At 41.4% G+C, this 22413-nt stretch overlaps 1 protein-coding gene across 3 annotated transcripts in view; it reads left to right on the forward strand.

The window, feature by feature from the left end:
* Positions 1 to 22413, forward strand: part of plxna4 (plexin A4) — a 239595-nt gene that overhangs the window by 57166 nt on the left and 160016 nt on the right. The window contains exon 4 of one of the 3 annotated variants that reach the window (XM_022749000.1): positions 10480 to 10683. The exons of the other annotated variants lie outside the window; for them this stretch is intronic. Within the exon in view, the coding sequence (XP_022604721.1) occupies positions 10480 to 10524 (45 nt within the window). The 3' untranslated portion in view covers positions 10525 to 10683. Of the gene's footprint in view, positions 1 to 10479; positions 10684 to 22413 lie in introns of those variants that run through there. 3 annotated transcript variants of the gene reach the window in all.

Below are 22413 nucleotides of genomic sequence, written 5' to 3' on the forward strand. Positions count from 1 at the left end.
TAGCCTTAAGCAGAAGCCCACATTTTACCACCAACCAGTGCATGTTTGGGTAAGAGTTAGGGTTAAACCAACTCTGATTATTGGCAGCTCTATCTTGAGAAACCTGAAGTTAGTGACACTGGTGACTGTAACACTGGCGACCTGGGACCAGGACCAAAACAGACGACGTAAAATCCTATGTGAAACTGCTTACTAAAGATATATATACAAAGACAATGTTGGACTCTGGGCTCCTGCCAAATCTGACCAGTGATGACATAGCTGCATGTCATCATACAACCACTGGCTCTACAAAGAACATGATGTGGGCTTTCCAGATAATTCACTTCCTGGGGAAGACCTAGTCTGATGAGGAGAGACGGCATATACCCCACGATGGATGGAGCATCTCTCATATCCAGAACTCTGACCGAGTTTATTAGTAGACCAAAACCATGACAACCCAGAGTTGAGACCAGAGGCAGAGTTGCAGTCTTACCCAGTCTTATTAATACTCACATTACTCAAGGCACCAGCAGAGGAGATGGAGTCGCAGCCATTTTTGACTCCAGCTTATTAATCACCTGTACACCTAAACTCAGTCATAACTCATTCGAAAGCCTTGTTCTTAGTTTCTCACTTCCAACCTGAAATCATTACAACCAATTCTATTTGTTATAGTGTACCGCGCTCCCGGTGCATACTCTGAATTTTTATCTGAATTCTAAGATTTTTATCAATTTTATCAAATTTCGTCCTTAATACAGTTTTAGGTGATTTTAACATTCATGTGGATGACATTGATAGCCTTAGCACTGCAGAGTCTAAATAAACCCACTCACTTTTTTAACCACACCTTTGTTCTGGTGTACGGCATTGAAACTGAACATTTAACTGTCTTTATACAGAATCCGGTTTTATCAGACCATTATTTAATAACTTTGAATTCATTACTAGATCGAATGCCATTAGGCAAAAATGTCTTCACTAGATGTCTGTATGATAGTGCTAAATTTAAGGAAGTGATTCCATTATCATTTAATTTAATACCATGTCGTAGTATAACAGAGGACTCCTATCCTTACTTTAGTACCTCCCAAATTGATCATCTCTCAGAGCAGCCTGTTACTCATTAATAGAGGAAAATCAAAACAGCCCTGGGTCAAAGAGTCATAGCTCTGTTGATCCTGTAGGTCTCAGTAGTAACGCTGCATGAGCTTCTTTAATGATAAAATTCTAACTATTAGAGATGAATTTCATCACCTCCTGCCCTCAACCGGCACCAATTTATCTTCAAACACAGGAACCTGTAAATCTTGATATATATTTAGACTGTTTTTCTCCAATCGTTCTTCACTTAAGTTCGACGATTTCTTCATCTAAACCGTGAGCCTCTCAGACGTCTTCCCAAGTAGGCAACTTAAAAATGTTTTACCCTGAGTTAGCACTTCTTTACTAGATATGATCAATATGTTTTATTAACAGGCTATGTACCGCAGTCCTCTAAAGTAGCCGTAATTACACCTCCTCAGAAAAAGCGTATACTTGATCCAGTTGCTTTAGCCAACAATAAATCTATATCTAACCTTCCCTATGTCTTCTCTAACATCCTTGAGAAAGCAGTCACCAATCAGTTGTGACTTTCTACAGAACAATAGTTTACTTGAGGATTTTCAGTCAGGATTTAGAGTGCATCGTAGCACAGAGACAGCACTGGTGAAAGTGACAAATGACCTCCTAATTGCATTGGACAACGGACTTGTCTCTGCACTTGTCTTGTTAGATCTTAGTGCTGCATTTGACACCATTGACCATCACATCCCATTGCAGAGGCAGGAACATTTAACTGGCATTAAAGGAGCTACACTAAGCTGGCTTCAGTCCTATTTATCAGATCAGTATCACTTTGTACATGCTAACGATGAATCCTCCTTCCACAAGGTTCTCTACTTGGACCAATTTTATTAACCTTATATATGCTTCCTTTAACCAATATTATTAGTAAATATGAACCATGAACTATAATTGTTATGGAGGTGATATCCAATTGGATTTATCAATGAAGCCAGATGAAACCAATCAGTTAGTTAAACTTCAAGCTTGCCTTAAGGACATAAAGACCTGGATGACCTACAATTTTCTGCTATTAAACTCAGACAAAACTGAAGTTATTGTACATTATCTAATGATATAGTTACTCTAGATGGAATTTCATCTATGTAACATTGAAAAAATTTGGCACATCCTGTCTCAAAAAGTTGCAGAAAAACTAGTCCATGCATTTGTTACTTCTAGACTGGATTATTGCAGTCCCTTTCATCAACCTGCCCCCTGCCACCCACCCCCACCCCCTCCCTTTCTCTCAATTTAACTGGCTGAGGCAGATTGTCGTCTGCCCAGTTATGCTTAAGGGTCCTCTCCGTTTATAGCGAGTGAATCCTTTCCACTGTCGCCAAGTGCTTGGTCAAGGGGGAATGTTGGGTCTCTGTAAATAATATTGTAAAGAGTACAGTCTAGACCTGCTGCGTATGAAAAGTGCCCTGAGATAACTTCTGTTGTGACACTATATAAATAAAATTGACTTGACTTGACTTAAAGGTGGATGCTGGTTTAGCTCTATTTATTCTCACAAGTACCTTGTGTTGTGATACAATGCCCTACAGTTTAGGCTCTGATTCCCTAGTGGCTTAGCGCACTACAGATGTAACTGTGTGTGTTAGAATGTGTTGGCAGGCACCCTGATTCACACAGTGTGGGCTACAGACTTGGCCGATGAAGACACACTAAGGGAGACACGTTCCGAAATAGAAACATCAGTCCCGCACACTTCTATCCAGACGGATGGAGAATTAGGAAAACGGGGAAGTAGCAGTGGATGCCACAATACGGAGAAAGAGCTGTTGCCCCCATGTTTTGCACCTTTCCCTACAGGATTGCCTGATCTGTCAAATACTCTCAGAGTGAGCAGATATTGCACCGTGCTTTGCCTCATTTGCCCCTCCCTGTGTTAATGCCGCTCCTCAGTGGAGATTTCAGATTCTGCACTCCGGCCTTGCTGGAGATCATGGGGCCAGCTAGCAGCTGCTGGATAACCTACTCGTTTCTGATTTGCACATAGGGCTATCATGTCTACCAGTAGCTGAATAATGAGCTTGTGATGCCAATTTGGGAACAGCGTAATTTTTGTGGGTGGAGGGATGATGGGTGAGGGTAGTGCATGTTGGATGATATGCAAAATGAACAAAACGAACAAATGAGGCGGAGGAATGGAGGGCGCATTCTCATCTCTTAGGAAAACATTATTTAGCCGTCATTTGTCCCAGAAGAACGCCAGCAAAAGTGCTAGAGCTCTCCAGATCTCTGACTCATTAAAAGATCAGTTATTCCTTTTGCTTATGAATATCTTAAATGATATTAAAGATAAATTCTGTATCCTTCCTCCTTCATCTTATCTTTTATTTCCTTTCCGTCAGTGATCATTGACTCTAATACTGCCTTTTGCTTCTCCCCATTCAGGAGCAAAATAAATACACACTGTCTTCTTCCCGTAATTGGTAATTATTTTTAGTCTTCTCTCAATATGCTAAAAGGACTGTTTTCTGAAACTTGAAGTCTGTAACGAAAAGGGTGTTTTATCAAAATTCACAACTAAAGTGTGAAGCTACATATTAAATGCTCCTAATAATACATTTCTCACTTCACTTAAGTGGATAGATGCCGTGAATGATTTAGCAGAAGGCTGTAGATCATGAGGAGATTTATTAACACCCCAGTAGATAAAAGTGGCTCAACCTAGACTGAACTGAACTGCTGATGCTTTTGCCACATCGCCAAATAAATGGCAAATGCAATTGTGGTAACAGTTACTCAGCATGGCTCAGTGTATTATGTCCATGGTCTCTGTGCTGCTCTCTGTGGAGAATCCAAGCTTGTTCTCTCATGCAGCACTTTGTACTTAGTCAGAAAGAAAGCATGTTTACATCACTATAACTCTTTCTGTTTAAGCAAATCACCACTCAGACATCTCCCACATAAACACATATGGATGTGTTAATGTGCGCACACTGAAACACTGAAACACTTAGCTTCCTCATGTTAAATGGCCACTAATTCTCTGTATCAGGGGATTATACATAATTGATTTATGGATGAGGAGTGAAATTACTCATCAGTTGAGAGAAAGAGGCATTTTGTCTTCAGGCTGGAGCGTGCCAAACTATATTCTGAGTTAATAGAGGAGATGTACTTGTGCTCAAGACCATCTATACAGCTTGTGTTAATTCTGTGCAATTGGGTAAATATTTTACATCCATAACTTTGGTCAGAAACATGGTAACAAATTCTAAACCTTAAGCAATTGTGTTTACTTAGAAATTGTAATCATCCAAGACATTGTAACCAACTAACTGTTAGCAGTATCAGTCTGCTTCATTGTGTTGCATTTGAAAGGGTCAAGAGACTTGTTTCACTGTAAACAGCTTTTGTGTCTTTCTTCTTGTTGGCAAGCAGGCCCTTGGCTAAGTAGACAGAATATACACTTTCTAAACTCTTTTCACAGACTCTCCTCTGTGTTTGTTGCTCAACTTGGTGTACTTCAGAAGAATTTGATCTCAAACTATGAAATTGTCCCCAACTTGCCTCAGACTCATAAACCGCAATCCCTCCTTTTTTTCTCTCAGTTGGATGTTTCCCCTTGTAGCTATATGAGTGTGTGTGTGTGTGTGTGTGTGTGTGTGTGTGTGTGTGTGTGTGTGTGTGTGTGTCAACAGAAACCTGAGCCAGCACTGAACACTAACTCATCAAAGGCGATTCATTGTGTTGGCATACAGCAGGAAAATGATCTGTGTCTACATTACAGTTGATATGGCAGATCCATTTCAGTAGAGTTTGATGTTTTCCCTGGTACCTCTAATAAATCCCTGCTTTGCTGAAAGTGGAGGCATTCCCCCCCCCCAGTTTCCTGTACAGTGATAGCATATCTAGACTGCTGCTGTTGCTAAGCTCTGTTGCTAGGCAACTATTTATCTACTATTATGGGATTGGTTGGGGCTCAATGGGGGAAGTTAGCACGGACAATTTGGCCTTCTGTTTTCTACACCATGTGATGTCATATTATGCATATTCAAGTTGCAAGTGTGAACATTCTGCTGCAGTGGAGGTAAACAACAGCTGCAAGTCAGCTGCCGCCCACAACATATTCATGCATAAATATACAGTACAACACCGAAAAACAAAAACAAAACATACAAGGCAAGATCATAAATCATTCAGGTGTACACAGTATGCTGTCTTTGTCTCCAGCACTCAGAAACAGTGACAGAGGTTTTGTTTGCTGTTGTCAGTGTAAAAGTATGGAGGCTGGTAAGGGTCAAGGGGAAGGCCATGTGCTAATTGAGAGCGCAGCTATTTATACAAGAGTGACTTCTACTGTATCTGTCGACCTGTCCTATCCACACATATACAGACACATGCGCATACACACACACACACACACACACACACACACACACACACACACACACACACACACTCGCTCTCTCTCCCCTACCTGTCACTTGGAAATCGATCGTTTCCCTCTCTCTCTGTCCCTTCAAAGGTGAGTCTCTGACCTTCACAGGCCATCCACTAAAAGTATTGCCATTCAATCTAATCCAACACATGCTACAGCACACGCTACAGGACTATCTGCACACAGATGCCATGAAAACACACACACACCACATTTATATCATCAAAGTGGGCACACTCAATGTCAACTCTAGCAGTGTGGGCTCACAGTTGGATAGGGAAAGGAGATGATTGATGCCCATCAGTGGCAAATTTGCATGCCAATAGGACTGTGAATAGGCAGTGATGGAGTGAATGGCTAATTTCTTTGCAGGCTTAAGAAAATATGTTCTCGTCCTCTTTTCACGTAACAGACACTGGCTGTGTAAGATTTTCATATTATGAGTTAGATTAATTGCGTGACTTGGATATAATGGGCATCTGTTAATAGTAAGGAGAACTGTGGTGATGATTTACATGGGTTTCGAGGTTTGAAAAAAGCAAGCAAACATTGTCTCCTCTAGAGTGTTGGCAAAGGTTACACATTTTCTCAGACTTACTTTCACAGACGGGCGACAAATTAAAGGAAAATAAACATAAAGTGTCTTAGTCAGGTGTTGGGCCAGCAGGTGCTGCCAGAGCAGCTTCAGCGCTGCTTGGCTTTGATTCTATAAGTCTCTGAACTCTACTGGAGGGATGAACACCATTCTTCCTAAAGGTACTCCATCATTTGGTGTTTAGGGTTGTTTTGATTAGTGGTGGAGAGCACTGTCTAACACTCATCAAATCATTCAGTGACCCCTCCTGCCCTATGGATGGGGGCATTGTCATCTTGTTTCTCCACTCTTTTTTCAAGTTTTTCCTCTAATTTGACTCCCATCTGTAGTAGCTGTGAGAGCGGTAAGCCATAAATCTTAGCTTGTCTCGTGAAACTAGCTTATTGCATATGACACTGCTGTTTGTGGTTGTGTTTACACAAGCCTGTGTTTGCGGTGAATCACACATAGTAAGTGAAGTGCTTTTACAGAAGATGAGCAACCATAAATTGAGGAACTTGTGTGTGAATGCATGTGTGTATGTGCATCTGTGTGTGTGTGTTGTTAGGGCCTCTGTCCAGGTGATGAATGAGTCAGGGGGGCTGAGTAGAGGACAGTGTCTATAAACCACTCCAGCCATCCTTTCCCCTTTTCTATCATCCTCCATCTTTTCATCTTCACTCTTTTTCTCCAGCTGAAATCCCCTTCACTTTCTCTCTCCTCAGCCTCCCACCACTGTTTTGTCTGTATTTCTCCATGTCATCTATCTCTCTTTCCTCACAAACCTCCACTCTGTCTGTGCTGCTTCAGGCCAAAGCTCTGGCAGCAAATAAATGAGTGCAATATTATTTTACGGGACAGTGACTTCAAAGTTTCCTTCTGCTTGGAACAATTAACAAGGCAAAAACCTGAGGGGACAATTGCAAGGAGAGACAAGTTGGGGAAAGCGAAATGGAGAAGGAGGGGAAGCATTTTTGGTGAAAGACAGACAGGAGGAATATGCTTAAAAACAGGCCTGAGCTAGTGAGGCTTTGTATGGTAGAGAATGAGGGACATAAAGAGAAGATCAGTAGGGAGAGGATTAATGAATGAAGAGGATAGAGGGACTGGACAGTGAATAGGGAGAAAATGAGGATTTGATAGAATTTGAAAGTGATAAGCAGTGATAAACAATGTTAAGTGACTTGCAGTGGAGCATGCTTCTACGGCTTGTGGAATTGATGAAACTTGACAACTGATGCACAATAAAAAAGATGAGTAGCTGCATTAGAAATAATAGATAGAGATAATGCCTTATTTATTGAAAAGAAAAATGTACAAACCATTACATGAAAATATTAGCAGAGAAGTCAAAGAGGGAGTCAAGGAGCATTTAGGGAAGGAATATCTGTGAAAATTCAGCAATGTGCACCATTAATGGCATAAAGATTACACCCGATAACCTGATAATGGATTCATTATTTTCAGTTTACCTTTTGATTTCGAGTCAGTTTTGGTGGAATTTGATAGCTATGGAGTAATGTTTCCTTTCTGTTTGCAAGAACAAAATGTTTTGACTTTGCTGCTGTTGTGATTCATGCCTCTGACTGGCTTCTTCTTCACATCAGTGGCTGATGCTCAATGGTATTGCAGTAATTAGAGCCTTCTGGTATACTAACGGGAAAAATACAATTCCTCAAAAATGGAGACAAAATAATAAAATTATAAGGCCAATTCATAAACCCATACCAGTCCCCAACAGTTCATTGTTTTGTGTTATGGAACATTGAGGATATAATAAAAAAAAACAACTTTAAAATGGAAACTTACAATGGGGAAAGAACTTTCAGAGCCAGAGGCTCCATCCACATACACTAAATGATTTTCTTCTACAGCACCTGTTTGCCTTGACCATTATGGCTGTTTTTCTTTAACCCTCAGATCTCAGTCAGCAGCCAGCACCCCACACATACACTACACATACACTACATAAACACCCTCAACACCACACAGTTTCCTGCCTTTATATCATGGCGTCTCGCCCTTATTTGTGCCAAGCACCCCATACTGTGCCAACTAACAACCTCCCTGCAACCCTCCATACACACATGAACTAACACACACACACACAGGCACCACAACCCCCCCCCCCCCTCCCAAACCAGCTGAGATAAAAAGGCTGCAGATCACACAACTGCTAAACTTTGATCAATCTGGCAACAAGTGTAAATAGGATCATTAATAGGGATTTAGCAAGGGTCTGCCATCTGCGATTAGACATACGCAAACACGTACATATGCTTTTTTTTCAGCCGCTAGTATTTTCAATAGCTCTTTTTGCTGTGCGCGCACACACACATGCAGACACACACGCACAGACGCAATTCATTTTTCTGTTTCCAGAGACGAGCTGCAGCATGCAAACAGAGTACCAACGGGGCCTTTAATTGGGGTGTAATCTGAAAAGTGTAATTTGCCTGGAGTGGATAGGGAGATCTGACAGCAAGAGTAAAAGGAGGAGGGACGGGAGGAGAGGATTACTGTTAAGAAAAATGGGGGTTGGATGAAGGAATTGGGTAGATGAGCATAGAAAAATAAGATGAGAGCATGATGGCAGGGCAAGGGAAGAGGAACACAAAGATAAATGAGTCAGAGGCAGATGGAAAAGGACACAGAGGGTGTAAAACGGTGAAGTTTGTATGTTTTCCCAGTGTTATATCATGTGTCACTCTTGGCTGTCTCCGTTCCCTGCCTTATTTTCTCATACACAGCTCTCTTCAGATTACAGCCATTTGCCACATTAGATCTGGTTCTAAACAAGTCTCAATCCAATTCAAATCCATAAATCAGTGAGTATTCCCCTTCCTAAACTCCTTAGATTTCTATTGCCAAAACCGATTACATTGCTTTTGTAACCCACAAAAGCCACTGCTGCTGTGGCTTTCCAGCTGCAAGCCTCTTATCTATCAAAACGGACTAATGAGTTTGAAGCTGACCACCACCAAAGCCAACACGGAGTGAGAGAGAAATCTGGCCATTTTGAACTGAACATGGTCGGTTGATACCTCTGCAAAAATACAACAGTGTGATCATGGAGATAAAATAGTGAGACTTCTGTGATCTCCCAGCAGGGGTAAATACGGATTTTCATTTTTAAAAAAATTTGGCTTGTCAACTCTGACTCTTTTGCTCTTTACCCCATCGCTAATGGCTTTTATTTTTTTGAAACCATCCTTTTCTTTTCTTGTGTAATTTCATTTCTAAGCCTTTTGTTTGCATTTTTTCTTTCAGTACTTTTCTCCCTAAAATGTGATTGAATTTAGTTATTTGGTATTTTGGTACTGAATCATTCAATCATCAATTTACTCTGCAATGACAATAGCTCGTGACTGGGGACTTGAAAAGGCAGTGGACCGGTGACACTACTCTTGTGTAATAACATTATCTTTATTCATTCACGTTCATTCATCCCCTCTGCGTTAAGATCAATTATGATGAGCATGTGTTTATCCAGCCAAGGTCATATAGTATCAGTCTATTGTTCAGCTTTTCAAAATGGTTCTGACCTCAGCCTTCACCTTAACCTCACCAACCTCGACCCCTGACCTGTGACCCCTGTGTCGTCTATAACATCCTTCTCCAATGAGCAAGGCAAAAAAGACTGAGTAGGGAAGCGCAGCTGTTGCTAGTTGTTTTAATGGGCTGTTTAGGCTTTACAAGTCTGAGCTTGTGTCTTTTGGCTCTTTGGTATCTTCTTTTATTTTTATTTATCCCCCCCTTTATTCATCCCTTTACCCCACCTTTGGCTCCCCCCTTCTTCTAAAATAAAACGAGCCTGGCAGTTGGCATTTTGCTTTTTGGATGGCAGCGTCCCCCCCCCATGTTCAATTATTCATGCTGAACTCCTCACTCCCCACAGCTATAGAAGCTATAACACACACACACTCGCGCACGCACATACACACACAGCCCCTTAAATACATGTGCCACACGTTGGCAGTGATATTTTTGGGGCTTTGTTTTGGGAAGGGGAACTGGCAGCTTCAGTATAGTGAGGGCAATACACAAGTGAGAGACTATTATTGGAGATGAAGGCAGAGGGACTTCTGTTTCTCTCCCTCTCTCCCTCCGCTCCCTTTTATAACTGTTTTGACGTAATTTTCAGTGAGACTTTGGACTTGCTTTCACATCATCACAGTTCCCAGTTCTTTTTTTCTCTATTCGAGGTTCGTTTTAACAATCTTATTGTCTTGGCTTTTATATATCTGCCTCGCTTTTATTTATTTACCAATCTTCCGTAATGCCCATCAAACAGTGCATCTCCTTTGTTTCTCACACTTTTCAGGTCCTCTTATTTCTCATTCATCTGTTTTTCCTCTTCGGTCCATTTCATTTCCATGCTCTGCTCATTTCTCATTCATCTGTTTTTCCTCTACAGCCCATTCATCTCTATGCTCGCCGTCTACCTCTGTGTGCAGCTTGATGTCCCTACTCTTCCTATCCAGCCTCACACATGTTGTTCTTCTCTCTCAGTGCTGTGACAGCGTCTCTGGCAGGGTTAGGTAACAGTGTGCAGTGTGCCCTACTGAGCTGCGGTGAATAATTCAGTCAACAGGACATGAGGCTACACTCTTATGTCAACTGGAATTGCAAGTTACAAAATACCGTATGTACAAAGGAGAAAGTGAAGCATCAGCTCAGCAGTGTGTGTTGATGAGAAACGAGAAGTGAGAGACTCCAGTGTGCCTGCAGATTTAGCTTTCTTGGAAAAGAAAATCAACATAAAGCAAAAATATAGCATATGCTGTAATTGTGCCATCTACCCAAAGTAAGCAGCTGCTATACTAAATTTTGTTTCTGATCATAGTGAGCTGTTATGTGACATAATGTGATAATTTAGTGTACCTTTGAATTCGTTGTCTTGTGTCAGTGCTTCATTAAAAAGGCTGCCAAACGGTGGGTTATCATATGTGCCGTTTTAAGCAGTCGGGTACAAAATACTCAGTTAGAGCTCTTTTTTTTCACCAGGAATGGAGGAGGAAGATAGTGGGAAGAAAAGCATGCTTAGGGAGATGAGATGAGTCAGTGGGACAGAGGAAGGACAGCAGGAGGAAAGCGGAGGGAGAATAAGACTAAATAGGAAATCAAGGTGAATTATCGGAGCTGAATGGAAGAAATGGTCATAAAAGAATGGATGAACCGAGGAAAGGGGTGATGAGTAAGGAGGGAGTAAAGGACCTATGAGTGAGTGAGGGAGGGAGGGAGGGAGGGAGGGAGGGAGGAAGATAGGCACGGACAAAGGACTCCTGATGTGAGTCATCTAGCCAGTGAGAGATGGGTCACCATGGACACGGCAACTGACCCCACACTGATGCCCAATCTATTGATCCCATTAAAGCTACACCTCAGTGTTTCTGTTCCTCTCTTTCTCTGTGGTTGCTTTCCTGTCTGACTGTATTAATCTTAATGAGATCAACAACTCTGCATCTCTCTTTGCTGCTCTCTCGTCTGTGGCATCTGTCTGTCTGCATCAGCTTCTGTCTAGCTGCCTTTCCATGCACATCTGCCTTTGGATTTTAAGATCTATTCTGTCTTTTGAATGATTAAACACACAGTTAGGAAATAATACAATGGGCTAACACAATAAGTACAAATATATCAGGCCAAAAATGACTCTGAATAAAACCGTATCCTTATCTTCGAAGCTGTTCCAGTCTGTGTCTGTCTTGATGTCTGTTTTGTCAATCTCTTTTGTTCCCTATGTTTTCCTTATATAGGTTTTCTGTCCATCCTTTCTCCATCTCAATCAGACTGTATATCTGAAATATTTGTCTCTTGTTAATTGGGCCAGCTGCCAGAAGCAGTAAAGGCCATCAATGAGTAAATGGGAGTTTAGTTGTACTGTAAATTATAGATGTACGTGTGTCCGTAGGAGAGAGAAGGGCTGTTCCGATTACTCAACAGCAAGCTCATTTGCAATAAGCCCCATTTGTGCTAATACAAAAGGTTATCAGCCAATGGCAATGCGTACACACACACACACACACACACACACACACACACACACACACACACACATACACATATAAAAAGAGGCATCCTCATTTAAAGCCATTAAAGTTGTTTCTGTAGGAAATGTCCTCAGCGGCGAAGCTTTACCATTCTATGCTGAGACTTGATTAGAGGTTGATTTAATGCTCTCCAAACAATGAGCTGGTGTTTATTTCCAATTAGCATGATGGATGCAAACCAAGCAGAACAAACATACTACCTTCCTCTTCTTTTTTTCCCCCTCTTCCAGCTCACATCTCTTTCTCTCCTCCTTTCTTTCATTTTAACAGTGTTTTTTTTGGATGGCACTTGCATGGCAACAGCATGCTTTTACCTGAGTGTTGCCATGGAGGAGCATTTTAACAGCTGTGGTTGTAGCTGCCTTGTATTACTTATTAATTGGATGCTCATTGTCCTCAACCTGTTTGAGCTGGCTTCATGTTAACTTGTGATTCTTTTTTCCTGAATTCCCGGGTCACTCTTAGAGATTTAAAAGGATTTGATTTGTATTGGTCTCATACATTTTTAGGCAATTGTAGGTTCATTTCAAGTTTAGCCCATGCAGTAGTTTTCCAATAATTTATAGATCTGAATTATCTCAACTCTGTAATCTGTATCAAATATAGAGTCTGACATTGCACCTAGGGCGCCTCAAGCTATCAGTCTGCCACACATTCACCTTGACATATCCCATCATTTAAAATCAGAAGCACTCAAAGCTCTATTTGCAGGCAAAGAGGGGGGGCAATTTTATGCATTTTTGATCTGAAACTTGAACAAGCTCCTTTCCTCTCCATGCTGGCTTTCAATAAATTCAGATGATTTCCCGTGTCATTAAATGCTGAATTTGACTTGCAAATGGCCTCCTTGTGCTTTCTATGAAGACGAGATGAATGCACAGTCGACACACACACTCGTATATCCAGACATGCGGAGGCAGACAGCCAGCACTTGCGTAGCTCATGTTTAATTAAGCAGTTTGTCTGTGAGAGAGTGAGTGATGGGGCGACTACACTGTTACCTCAACGTGTGTTTTCTTCAATAAACTTTTCCTTTCACTACTCAATATCCTGTGGCCCTATAGGGGGCAGTACATATTAGTGGCCTCTTTTGTCCTCTGCCAGCATGACCAAGGTAAACATCCTCTTGGATTATCTCTTTCATTCTTTATCTTACACTCTTCCTCCTTTCAACCCCCCCCCCCCTTCTCCCCCCTCTCTCCCGCCTTCTCATCCTCTTTCACACTCACTCCATCTTGATTCTGTCTCTTTTTTCCATCTCAGAGATGAAAGCCTCCCCACAGCTCCTTTCACTCCTCCTGAAGCGGCCCAAATGAGGGAGCTTATCTGATGAATTCCCCCTCTCCCTCTTCAGACAGAGAGACACACTGACACATGCACATACATCCATGTAGATACATATGTCTTGCTAGCATAAAAAAGGTCTTCCTACCATAAAAAAGGCCCATTCTGCACTGTACATGTCTTTTTTAGATGTCCACATCTCACGTATGCACCATATAAACATATGCATACGCAGATAATAAGTAAGACACACACACACACACACACACACACACACACACACACACACACACACACATACGGTGTGCCTGGAGGCATGACAGGCCTGGTGGGAGATTCGGGGGCCTGGCACCGTGGTATGAGGTGCCTGGCGTTGGGTCCCTAAGGGGGGCAGGCTGACTGTGATGTCAGGTTATTGGGCTCCGCACAGCAATGCCTTTTGGTCTGCTCAGTAGGGGGGCATGAGGGAGTGCATGCGTATGACGGTTTTTATTAAACAGTAATCCCAACAGCTGTTGTTCAACCAAGCATCTCCCCTTCCCCCAGCTCTCTTCCTACCTTCTTTCTTTTCTTTCCTTCTTTTCAGGCGCCTGTCTGTTTTCTCTGTCAGGGCACAGCACGAGCCAACCGGATGCACTGGAGACCCATTGTTAACAACCTGCATATCCACCCTGTCTCCACAACATTATGTTCATATACAACTAATTTACATCACCAAATTTGTTGAGGATTACATTTTTAATCAACATAAGAAAGAAATTAATGTAACTGGTATCTGCAAACTGCCAATGCAAATTGTTTTCACTGAATGTATCACCTAAATTGTCAGTGCATTTCATTCTCCCTACCGGCGAGTAAACCATGATAAACATTTTATGGTTATATTTAGACAGATCAAAACACTCGGCTGAGGTTAAATGCGGAAAACTGACTCCAAGCACGAGACGGAACATTCACTTTTTCAGTATTGATCAAAGTCATAACCTTGACCAAGTGTGTTGACCTTGACACAAGTTTCTCCCTGTGTGTTTGAAAAAATTATCCATGCAATTCAGACGGATACCATTTGCTCCCTAACATATTGAGCTAAGCAAGTATTAGCAGTATATAAATATTTTGTAGGATATTAGGTTGTCTGTATCTCCTCCCTTCCAACATTTACATACACACAAACATAATAAAGTTAAATTCAAGTGTTTCCATGTTCAGTATGATGTTCAGCAAGCTGGCAACACAATTAGGGCAGCAGGTATTCAATAGAGATTTGTGCGTTTCTTTGTGTTTGTGTTAGTAAACCCTTTAATGTAGCATAAGAATTAATGATGCAGAGTGCAAAGGGTAAAAGTGCAGCTGTACACTGGCACCTGCACTCCACTCACACACATGCGAGCACACACAACCCCTCTACCTGCAGCTGGCTACTGATTGAGCTGTTCCACACCCAGGGGACTCCCCTCAATGAGGGACACGTGTGTGTGTCTCACTAATTACCCCCCTAACACCAGCTTGCCAAGTGCGCACCCCTTCCCCCTTTTCTGGTTCTTAATAAGAAGAAAGATACTGTAGTTTCTTCTCAGTCCCCATTGGTTCATACATCACCCCCTCCCTTCTTACTTCCTCCTCTTGGCTTCCCTCCCTCCCTCCCCTCTCTCCCTGCTGCCTGTCTGTCACCCAGGATGTGCTGTCCCACCCCAGCTCTCTCCCCTAGGCCTCTGCCCTCTCCCCTGGGTACCATGTGGAGGAAAGTCCCATGCTTTGTCTCCCTGTCTGGACCCTGACATCAACCACAAGGGGAGAGAACTTAATGATGGGTTCAGCAAATGTGCTTACTGGCTCTAACCCATTTGTGTGTGTGGGTGAACATGCACACACACATTCTTTCTCCCCTCTCCTCCTTTCTTTCTCCTTCCTCCTTCCCTCTGTCTCTCTTTCTTTCAGTGACAGAAATGACAATGGTGCCGTCTGTTCACCATATCATTAACATGTCCCCCACTGTACTTATCCCGTTGGGCACATAATTAAAGATTATTTTAATCTAATCATCATATATTTTAAGCACAATACTAAACTAATAAAGTGTGAGCATTATCCACTTTATAGCTGACTGGATACTAATACAGCTAAATAGTCTCACTGTGAGTTATAACTAAGTTGGAGCAGAAGTTAAGAGATAGTTAGGCTTTAGCCTATTGACATTAGTTTTTAAAATTAATATTTACAAATATCTCAAAATCATTCCAATTAATGGAATAACTTTTTCATTTCTATGGTCATTCCTCATTTTATATGGAGGTAGGAATTACATTTCAACATCATCCTCGGCTAAAATTGTTGCTTTGTTATCCTAAGCGTGGAAGGTAAATATAGTAGCTTGAAAAATAACTTTGCTTGAGGAGGATTTAAACCACATAATTGAGAATTCATTGCAATATGGTATTCCACTTCTTCTAGAATACATTTATTTTCTATTTAAGATTATTGAACTCAGGAAAAAATAATGAACTTGCACATTCTAATTAAAATGATATTTATTCAGTGTTTCTCATGCATGCATCATTTAATCCTTGAAAGTCGATGACATTGTAATATCCTCAATTGGAAGTCTGTGCAAGATTAAACCCCACACTTGGAGCATAACAACACTGCATTGCAGCTGGCTTCACCTCAGGGTGACCTGCAGTTCGGTGACTCAAATCTTACACAACCTTTCTCCTTGATTCACATGTTCCAACACTGCAATTTAGTGTGTGACAGCCCTGTCCCGAACACTTTGTCAGGCCCTTTACTTGTGTGTGCTATTTAATAAAATACCCATAAACCCAAATCCTAGTGTCAGTGAAGAGGTCCAAATCAGGACTGGTATCAAAAATGCATGACTTTGTCTGCGGTTGGAAAATGGCTTGACTGGCGGGAGGTGGTATGTAAAAGATCGTCTCTGACTCTCGTCTCACACTCCCTGTCATTTTCTGTTTATTTGCCTTCTCTTTTTGAAGCAAACATTCTGTTTTGAGCAGTAATTAGAAATCCGGCATGGCTACTGAATGCTTTGTTCACGATGGTGTGGACAAGAGATGGACGTTGCCCTTTCCTCTCCTCTGTTTGTATGGCTGTGTGTTTGTATGAACAGTGAGCCAAAGGGCAGGGTCAGTGGTGTTGAATGATAAACTGAATATGACTGTGTGTGTGTGTGTGTGTGTGTGTGTGTGTGTGTGTGTGTGTGTGTGTGTGTGTGTGTGTGTGTGTGTGTGTGTGTGTGTGTGTTTAACTAAATGACTTGTATGAAGGCCATGATGTAAATGTCTGAAAAAAGGTGACAGAAGGTTTAGGTCATCTTGCATGTCAGATTTTGTCTTTTTGCACATCTCTGTGTATGTTTACATTAATATTTATTTTTATTCTGTTTTTCTTAGTTTCTGTTTAACACTGTTTCAAATGGGACACTGCAATACACTGTCTTCAGTAGCCGCCTATCATCCCTCTAATTTGTATTATTGATCACGTTGTTGAGTGTAGTTTATATCACTTTTCTAGTGTTTTGGTCTAATTGCAGTCTGAACTGTAGTCAGCTTATTTCTCTCTCTTTCCTATGTGTATGTGTACGTACATGCGCGTGTGTGTGAGAGTGTGAGTTTTTGGCCAGTAGCTCTTGTTCTCTCTACAGGCAGTCTAATGAGCACACAGACTTCTGTGGAACACACAAATACAACTGTATCGAGCGCACACACACACACACACACACACACACATACACACACACACACACACACACACACACACACACACACACACACAGCTTGATTGGGCCCTGCCAATGTATCTCTCTTCAGCCTAATGAGCAATGCTGGACAACCAGTATAACAATCATATCTCTGTTTCTGTGTTTGTCTGTTTGCAGTGGAAGCTCTGAGCCAAAGCTAATTCTACAGTAAACTGTCTATGGCTTGAACAGCACTGTTCTACTTCAGTACTCATCTGCAAAAAAAAGACTGCAGTGAAGAGTGATATACATCTTTAGAGCCTATTGGTACTTTTCTTTTTGTAACTGTTATTTGACATAATGAGCTTCTTGAAACTGAAAATGTAATGTTCAGAGGAGGCCAGGATGGGATATGGGTGGAGTGGTTTAGCATCATGAAAACAGCTGTGGTTTCTTAGTTTGTTGTTGTAAAAGTGAAGTATAAAAGTCAGTGCCACTTGGAATGAATTATAAAATCCAGATCTCTGTGGAAATTGTGCAATTTTTACTGGCAGGACAGGATGTGTTTGTGTTAGAGTGTTTGGCACAATTCCTCCATATATTGTGCAAGTACTTGAGCATTTTGTCCCTGGGTGACCCATGGTAAGCTTATGATCTGTCTGCAGATTTCTGTGTGTTTGGATGTGTATTCAGCGGGGCAGTCGGATTCAGAGTGAAAGGCAGCAACTCTTCTGCTGCTTCGTGGAAATTGTTCAAGTTGAAGAAGTAGCTGCAGTACGATACTCACCTGACATCTGACCTTTGATTATGGTCCATAGATTAGTTCCCTGCTTTCTACTCTAGCCAGGTCTGCTACTACAGTAAAAAGGGGGAAAATCTCAACAAGATACATTTCTACCAAGCAGAGATCAATAATAAGATTGTTGTAATCATGTGTTTGTGTGTGTGAATTGAGTTAAATTCATCAGACTGGTCAGACATTGTGGCAGATGATATCTGGATATTTGTAACAGCATATTTCTCGTGGATAAACTTTTTTTTCCAGTGAGCCTATAAAGTAGTTTCCTGTGGTTTACAGACTTACATAACACCAGTTAATAGTATACTGAATATTACAAGTGAGCAGTGCCAACAAAGATTGTTTTCATGAATATATGTATTCATATCACTTGCTACTTAATGATGACCTCTGACTGTGAGTCATATTTTAGTGGACTATTGTTGTCTGGTCATAAGAGCAGTGTTCAGGATTGACCGTAAAAATGCAAAATGTTGGTGTTTTGATTGTGCCAGAGACGTTTCTCAGGCCCCATTTTTGTCTGATTGTGTATTTCTTTTTGAAGCTGCCTGGCGGCTGGTCAGGAAATTCAGACTTTGGTCATCCATCTCACTTCCTCCATCATCCCCATCTCTCTTGCCTCTCTTCTCACCCCTCTAGTGGACATCTGTGTTCCATCATGCACAACACAAACAACTGAACACTCTTTTTCTTGCTCATTCTTTGTTCACGTTGCACTTTGAATTCACATCCGTTTTGCTTGGATGACGGCGTGTGTGTGTGCGTGTGTGCGTGTGTGTGTGCGTGTGTGCATGTGTGTGTTCTGTGTGAATACTATATACTACATACAGACACACATGCACACACACTCTCATCCACGCCTCAGGGAGCATGTCACTTGGTTTGACCTGTGGAGTTTTGGCACCAGATGTCTCCAGCTGGCACTACTGGAGACATATGCTACATCTCCATCCGTGTGTGTGTGTTTGTGTATATGTGTGTGTGTGTGTGTGTACTTTGGCACTTTCAATAAGCCCCAGTGTTTGCTTTTGCCTTATTGCCTTTGTCTTTTCATTTCCAGTCTCCTCTTGATTGCTTTCCCTCCTTGTTCTTCCTCTGTTGTCCTTCTCTCTGATTCTGTCATAACTCTCTGTATATGTGAGTATTTTCTAAATAAGCAATGCTTCTCTACATTTAAGTATCATCACTGTTATTGTTGTGCTTAAACAAAATAGTTTGGCCCAACTCCCAGCTGCTCTATGCTGTAACTTGTATAATATCCACTCATGTGAACATTTGTGTGTACCATGCTGTTTACAGTTTTTCTCCATATATGGCGCAGTGTGATGGATCCACATGCATACATGCAGACACATGAACACATTTTCACATGAGAGAATGAATGAGAGTTGCTTACACTATAGTAGCCCTTTTGGTTTGTCATCCCCTCGTTCATCATTTATGAGGCCATTTATTCTTCAGCATGCACAAGGATGTTCCTTTATTTTGTAGTGTTGAATTATTCAGCTGCTTGTTGTGATGGATGTCCATGACGATGAGGTACAGTAACACATGGGCGCAAGCTTACATGTGCACACACACATACACACACACACACAAACACAGGCGAGATTCCCTTTTGTGATCTATGGGGACTCTTCTTCCGTTGTTTATCGCTGTGGTGTGTTCGTGTGTCTCCCATGGTAGATTATGATGAATCATAGACTTGCCTGATCATGTACTGTTTAGGAGCAACACCCTTTTAGCAAAGACAACACCCACTCTTCCATGATGATAACTGAGCAGCATGTTTACACTGTTGTGCCCTCTGTGTGTTGGTAACATCCATTCTTGCGCAGTAGAGGAAAAGAGGTGTAGCTTGTATGTGGGAGTGATTCATCATGGGACTTAGGAGTTTGTGTCTGCCCTTTCGCCTCTCTGGCTCAGCTGTGTCTCTTTGTTGAGTCCTCACTTTTTTCCTTCAACCCCGGTACAGATGAAAATACCCTCTCATGACCCATCCCTCAAGTATTTTGAACTCAGTCAACATTTCTGCCAGCTATCACCCAGAGTATCACTTACTGTCTCTTTCTTGCTCGGTTTTACAGTGGGTATAAGACACAAATGCTCTCTCCCTCTCTGACTCTGTCTGATGGAAAGTTGCACCCTCTCCTGTGGTCTCCAACTCTGTTTACTTTCCGTTGTGTTGTTACAAACAGCGATTTGTTCCACTGTGGTTGTTTACAATTTGTTACATCATGGCATCTCTCACCCCTCTCCCCCATTATTAGAACTGATTTGTCTGTTTTTGCCGCCGTGCCGGAAATGGAGCCTCAGAAAGAGAGAGAGAGAGACAAAATTTCACTCGTTCATATCTTTTGGCAAGCAAAGCACATGAGCTGAGGTAAAAAGGAGAATAGAAGAGTCTTTATATTTGTGTGTTAGGAATGTGTGTGAGCTTGTGTTTGTGATGTCTGGTGTGTCACTTTTCTGTTACGTGTGACAGGCGAGTAACGGTGGCTGATTTGTGGACCTCTAGGCCCCACCATCGTCACACATCATGAGCATCTCTTAGTAGATGGAATTGTTTTATCTCCCACCTCTGTTCCTGATGTCGCCAGTGAGGGGTTAGACACACATGCACCTCCACCAGTACATATAGTGTTAGGTGCTTGAGCCCACATAAAGCCAGCTGGAACTCTAAACCTCTAGACTTATTTCACACATGCCAGAAACAAATCTCTCATCAATCAGCATTAATGAGGTTTGTGTTCACTCTTACTGATAAAATACTGCTCCTCTCCAGCTTATAGATCATGACTACAAGATGGCATACTGTAACATCATCAATAATGTAACACACACATTCATGGACACACAGGGACCAGCACTTATTTATAATACATAACTAGAGAGACATCTGAATTTTAAATTATGCGAATCATCAGTCAAATTAGTCAAAGTCGTAATGGTGGTTGGTTTGTTGTTGTAACTATATTTTTAATTTAGTAAATTATGTGAGAAGGGTTTCAACTTGTCAAAGCCTTTCTGGACATCAGATGAACACAGAATAAGTTTTGATCTTTTTTAAAATATGTTTTTCTCTCAATTATAGTGCTCCCATCTTAAATCTGAAGAGATCACATAAATTCGACATCCTTTGACAGCTTAGGAGTTAGATCCACAAATGTGATAACGACTTCATTAAGCAGTGCTGAGACAAACTTGAGGTTTCACAGACACTGTCCACATTCACAGTTCTTTACCCATGGGGGTGCTTCCCATTCTTTGTTAAAGGTTGTGGTACAGTCTTCTCTATATTTCTGAACAGTTTAAACAGCAAGGCTCTCTGGAGATCAATTAATAGTTTATAGAAGAGAGGAGAGAGCGGTGAAATTGCCTGTCTTAGTGGTTCATGCTCTGATGAGCTGCCGACGTTTGCTTAATTAGGCTAAAAATATCTTTAAACATTTTACTGCTAAAAACATTTTTGTTTGTGTTTTCAGGGGTTTAAAATTAAATTTTTTATGTTTATATGGCTTCAAAAGAGAATGTGTCGGAACATATGGTGTACTAAATCAGTTCTTTTGTGAAGAAGCAAGGTTTTTTACCACAAGAAAGGAAACAAGACAGAGTCTAAACTAATGTCCTCCTACCCAACTAGAGGATGTGCTGTATATTTCGGCTGGACCTGGTAGCAGCTAATGGTTTGACTGATTGATCAAAGAAACAACCAAGTGAACAGTGTTGCTACTCTTAGAGCCACAGTCATGCTAACAGGCCTATAAAAGAAAGAAACCATAAAATGACATTAGCAGCATTAAAGTTTAGCACTGTTCACATGGTCTAAATTCCAATGTGGTGGCCCTAACCCTGTTACAGTGCAAGACTTAAAACCAGGATAACGCTCTCAAGTGCAGTGGCCTGTCTATCAGTTTGTATTCCCAGTAAGGGGCTGATTATTTAGCATATTGCAATTTCTTATGAAGACTATAACCAAAGGTTATGTTGAGACTCAGCAACCTCCAGAAATAACCATACAATATATATTGTGAAAAATATGCATTGTTGTTGAACAAACAACATATATTCTAACACATGACAAATTATTCAATAACCATATCACTGGATGGCAAAGGTGCTGTAAATATTCCCTCTGAGTCAGATCAGCACCATGGACAGTGACCGGGGAAGCCCCCCGATTGGCATCAGCAGCACCATGGCCAGCAGTCATGATACTGATTGCAGGAGTTGGGTTCACATTTTTGGTACAGTGGAGAGGTCATCACTCCATGGATTTGTTCAAAATAATTGTGCAGATTTTTCCAGTCCTTTTGTAGGGATCTAACTGTAAGTTCAATTCAGTATTTGTCAAAATAAATAAAATACTCACAGTCCCTCCAGCTCTGAAGACGTAATTGAATTTGCCACAATTATTTGTCCAGAAGGTCTAAATGTATTACAGCAGAGACTGTTTACTCTTGTTTTATTCCTCTTGGGTTAACACAATCTCTTTAATGTCATGAATTTATTGCAGAGAGG

The sequence above is a fragment of the Seriola dumerili genome, unplaced genomic scaffold, assembly GCF_002260705.1.
Source record: "Seriola dumerili isolate Sdu_G_001 unplaced genomic scaffold, Sdu_1.0 BDQW01000138.1, whole genome shotgun sequence".
NCBI lineage: Eukaryota > Metazoa > Chordata > Actinopteri > Carangiformes > Carangidae > Seriola > Seriola dumerili.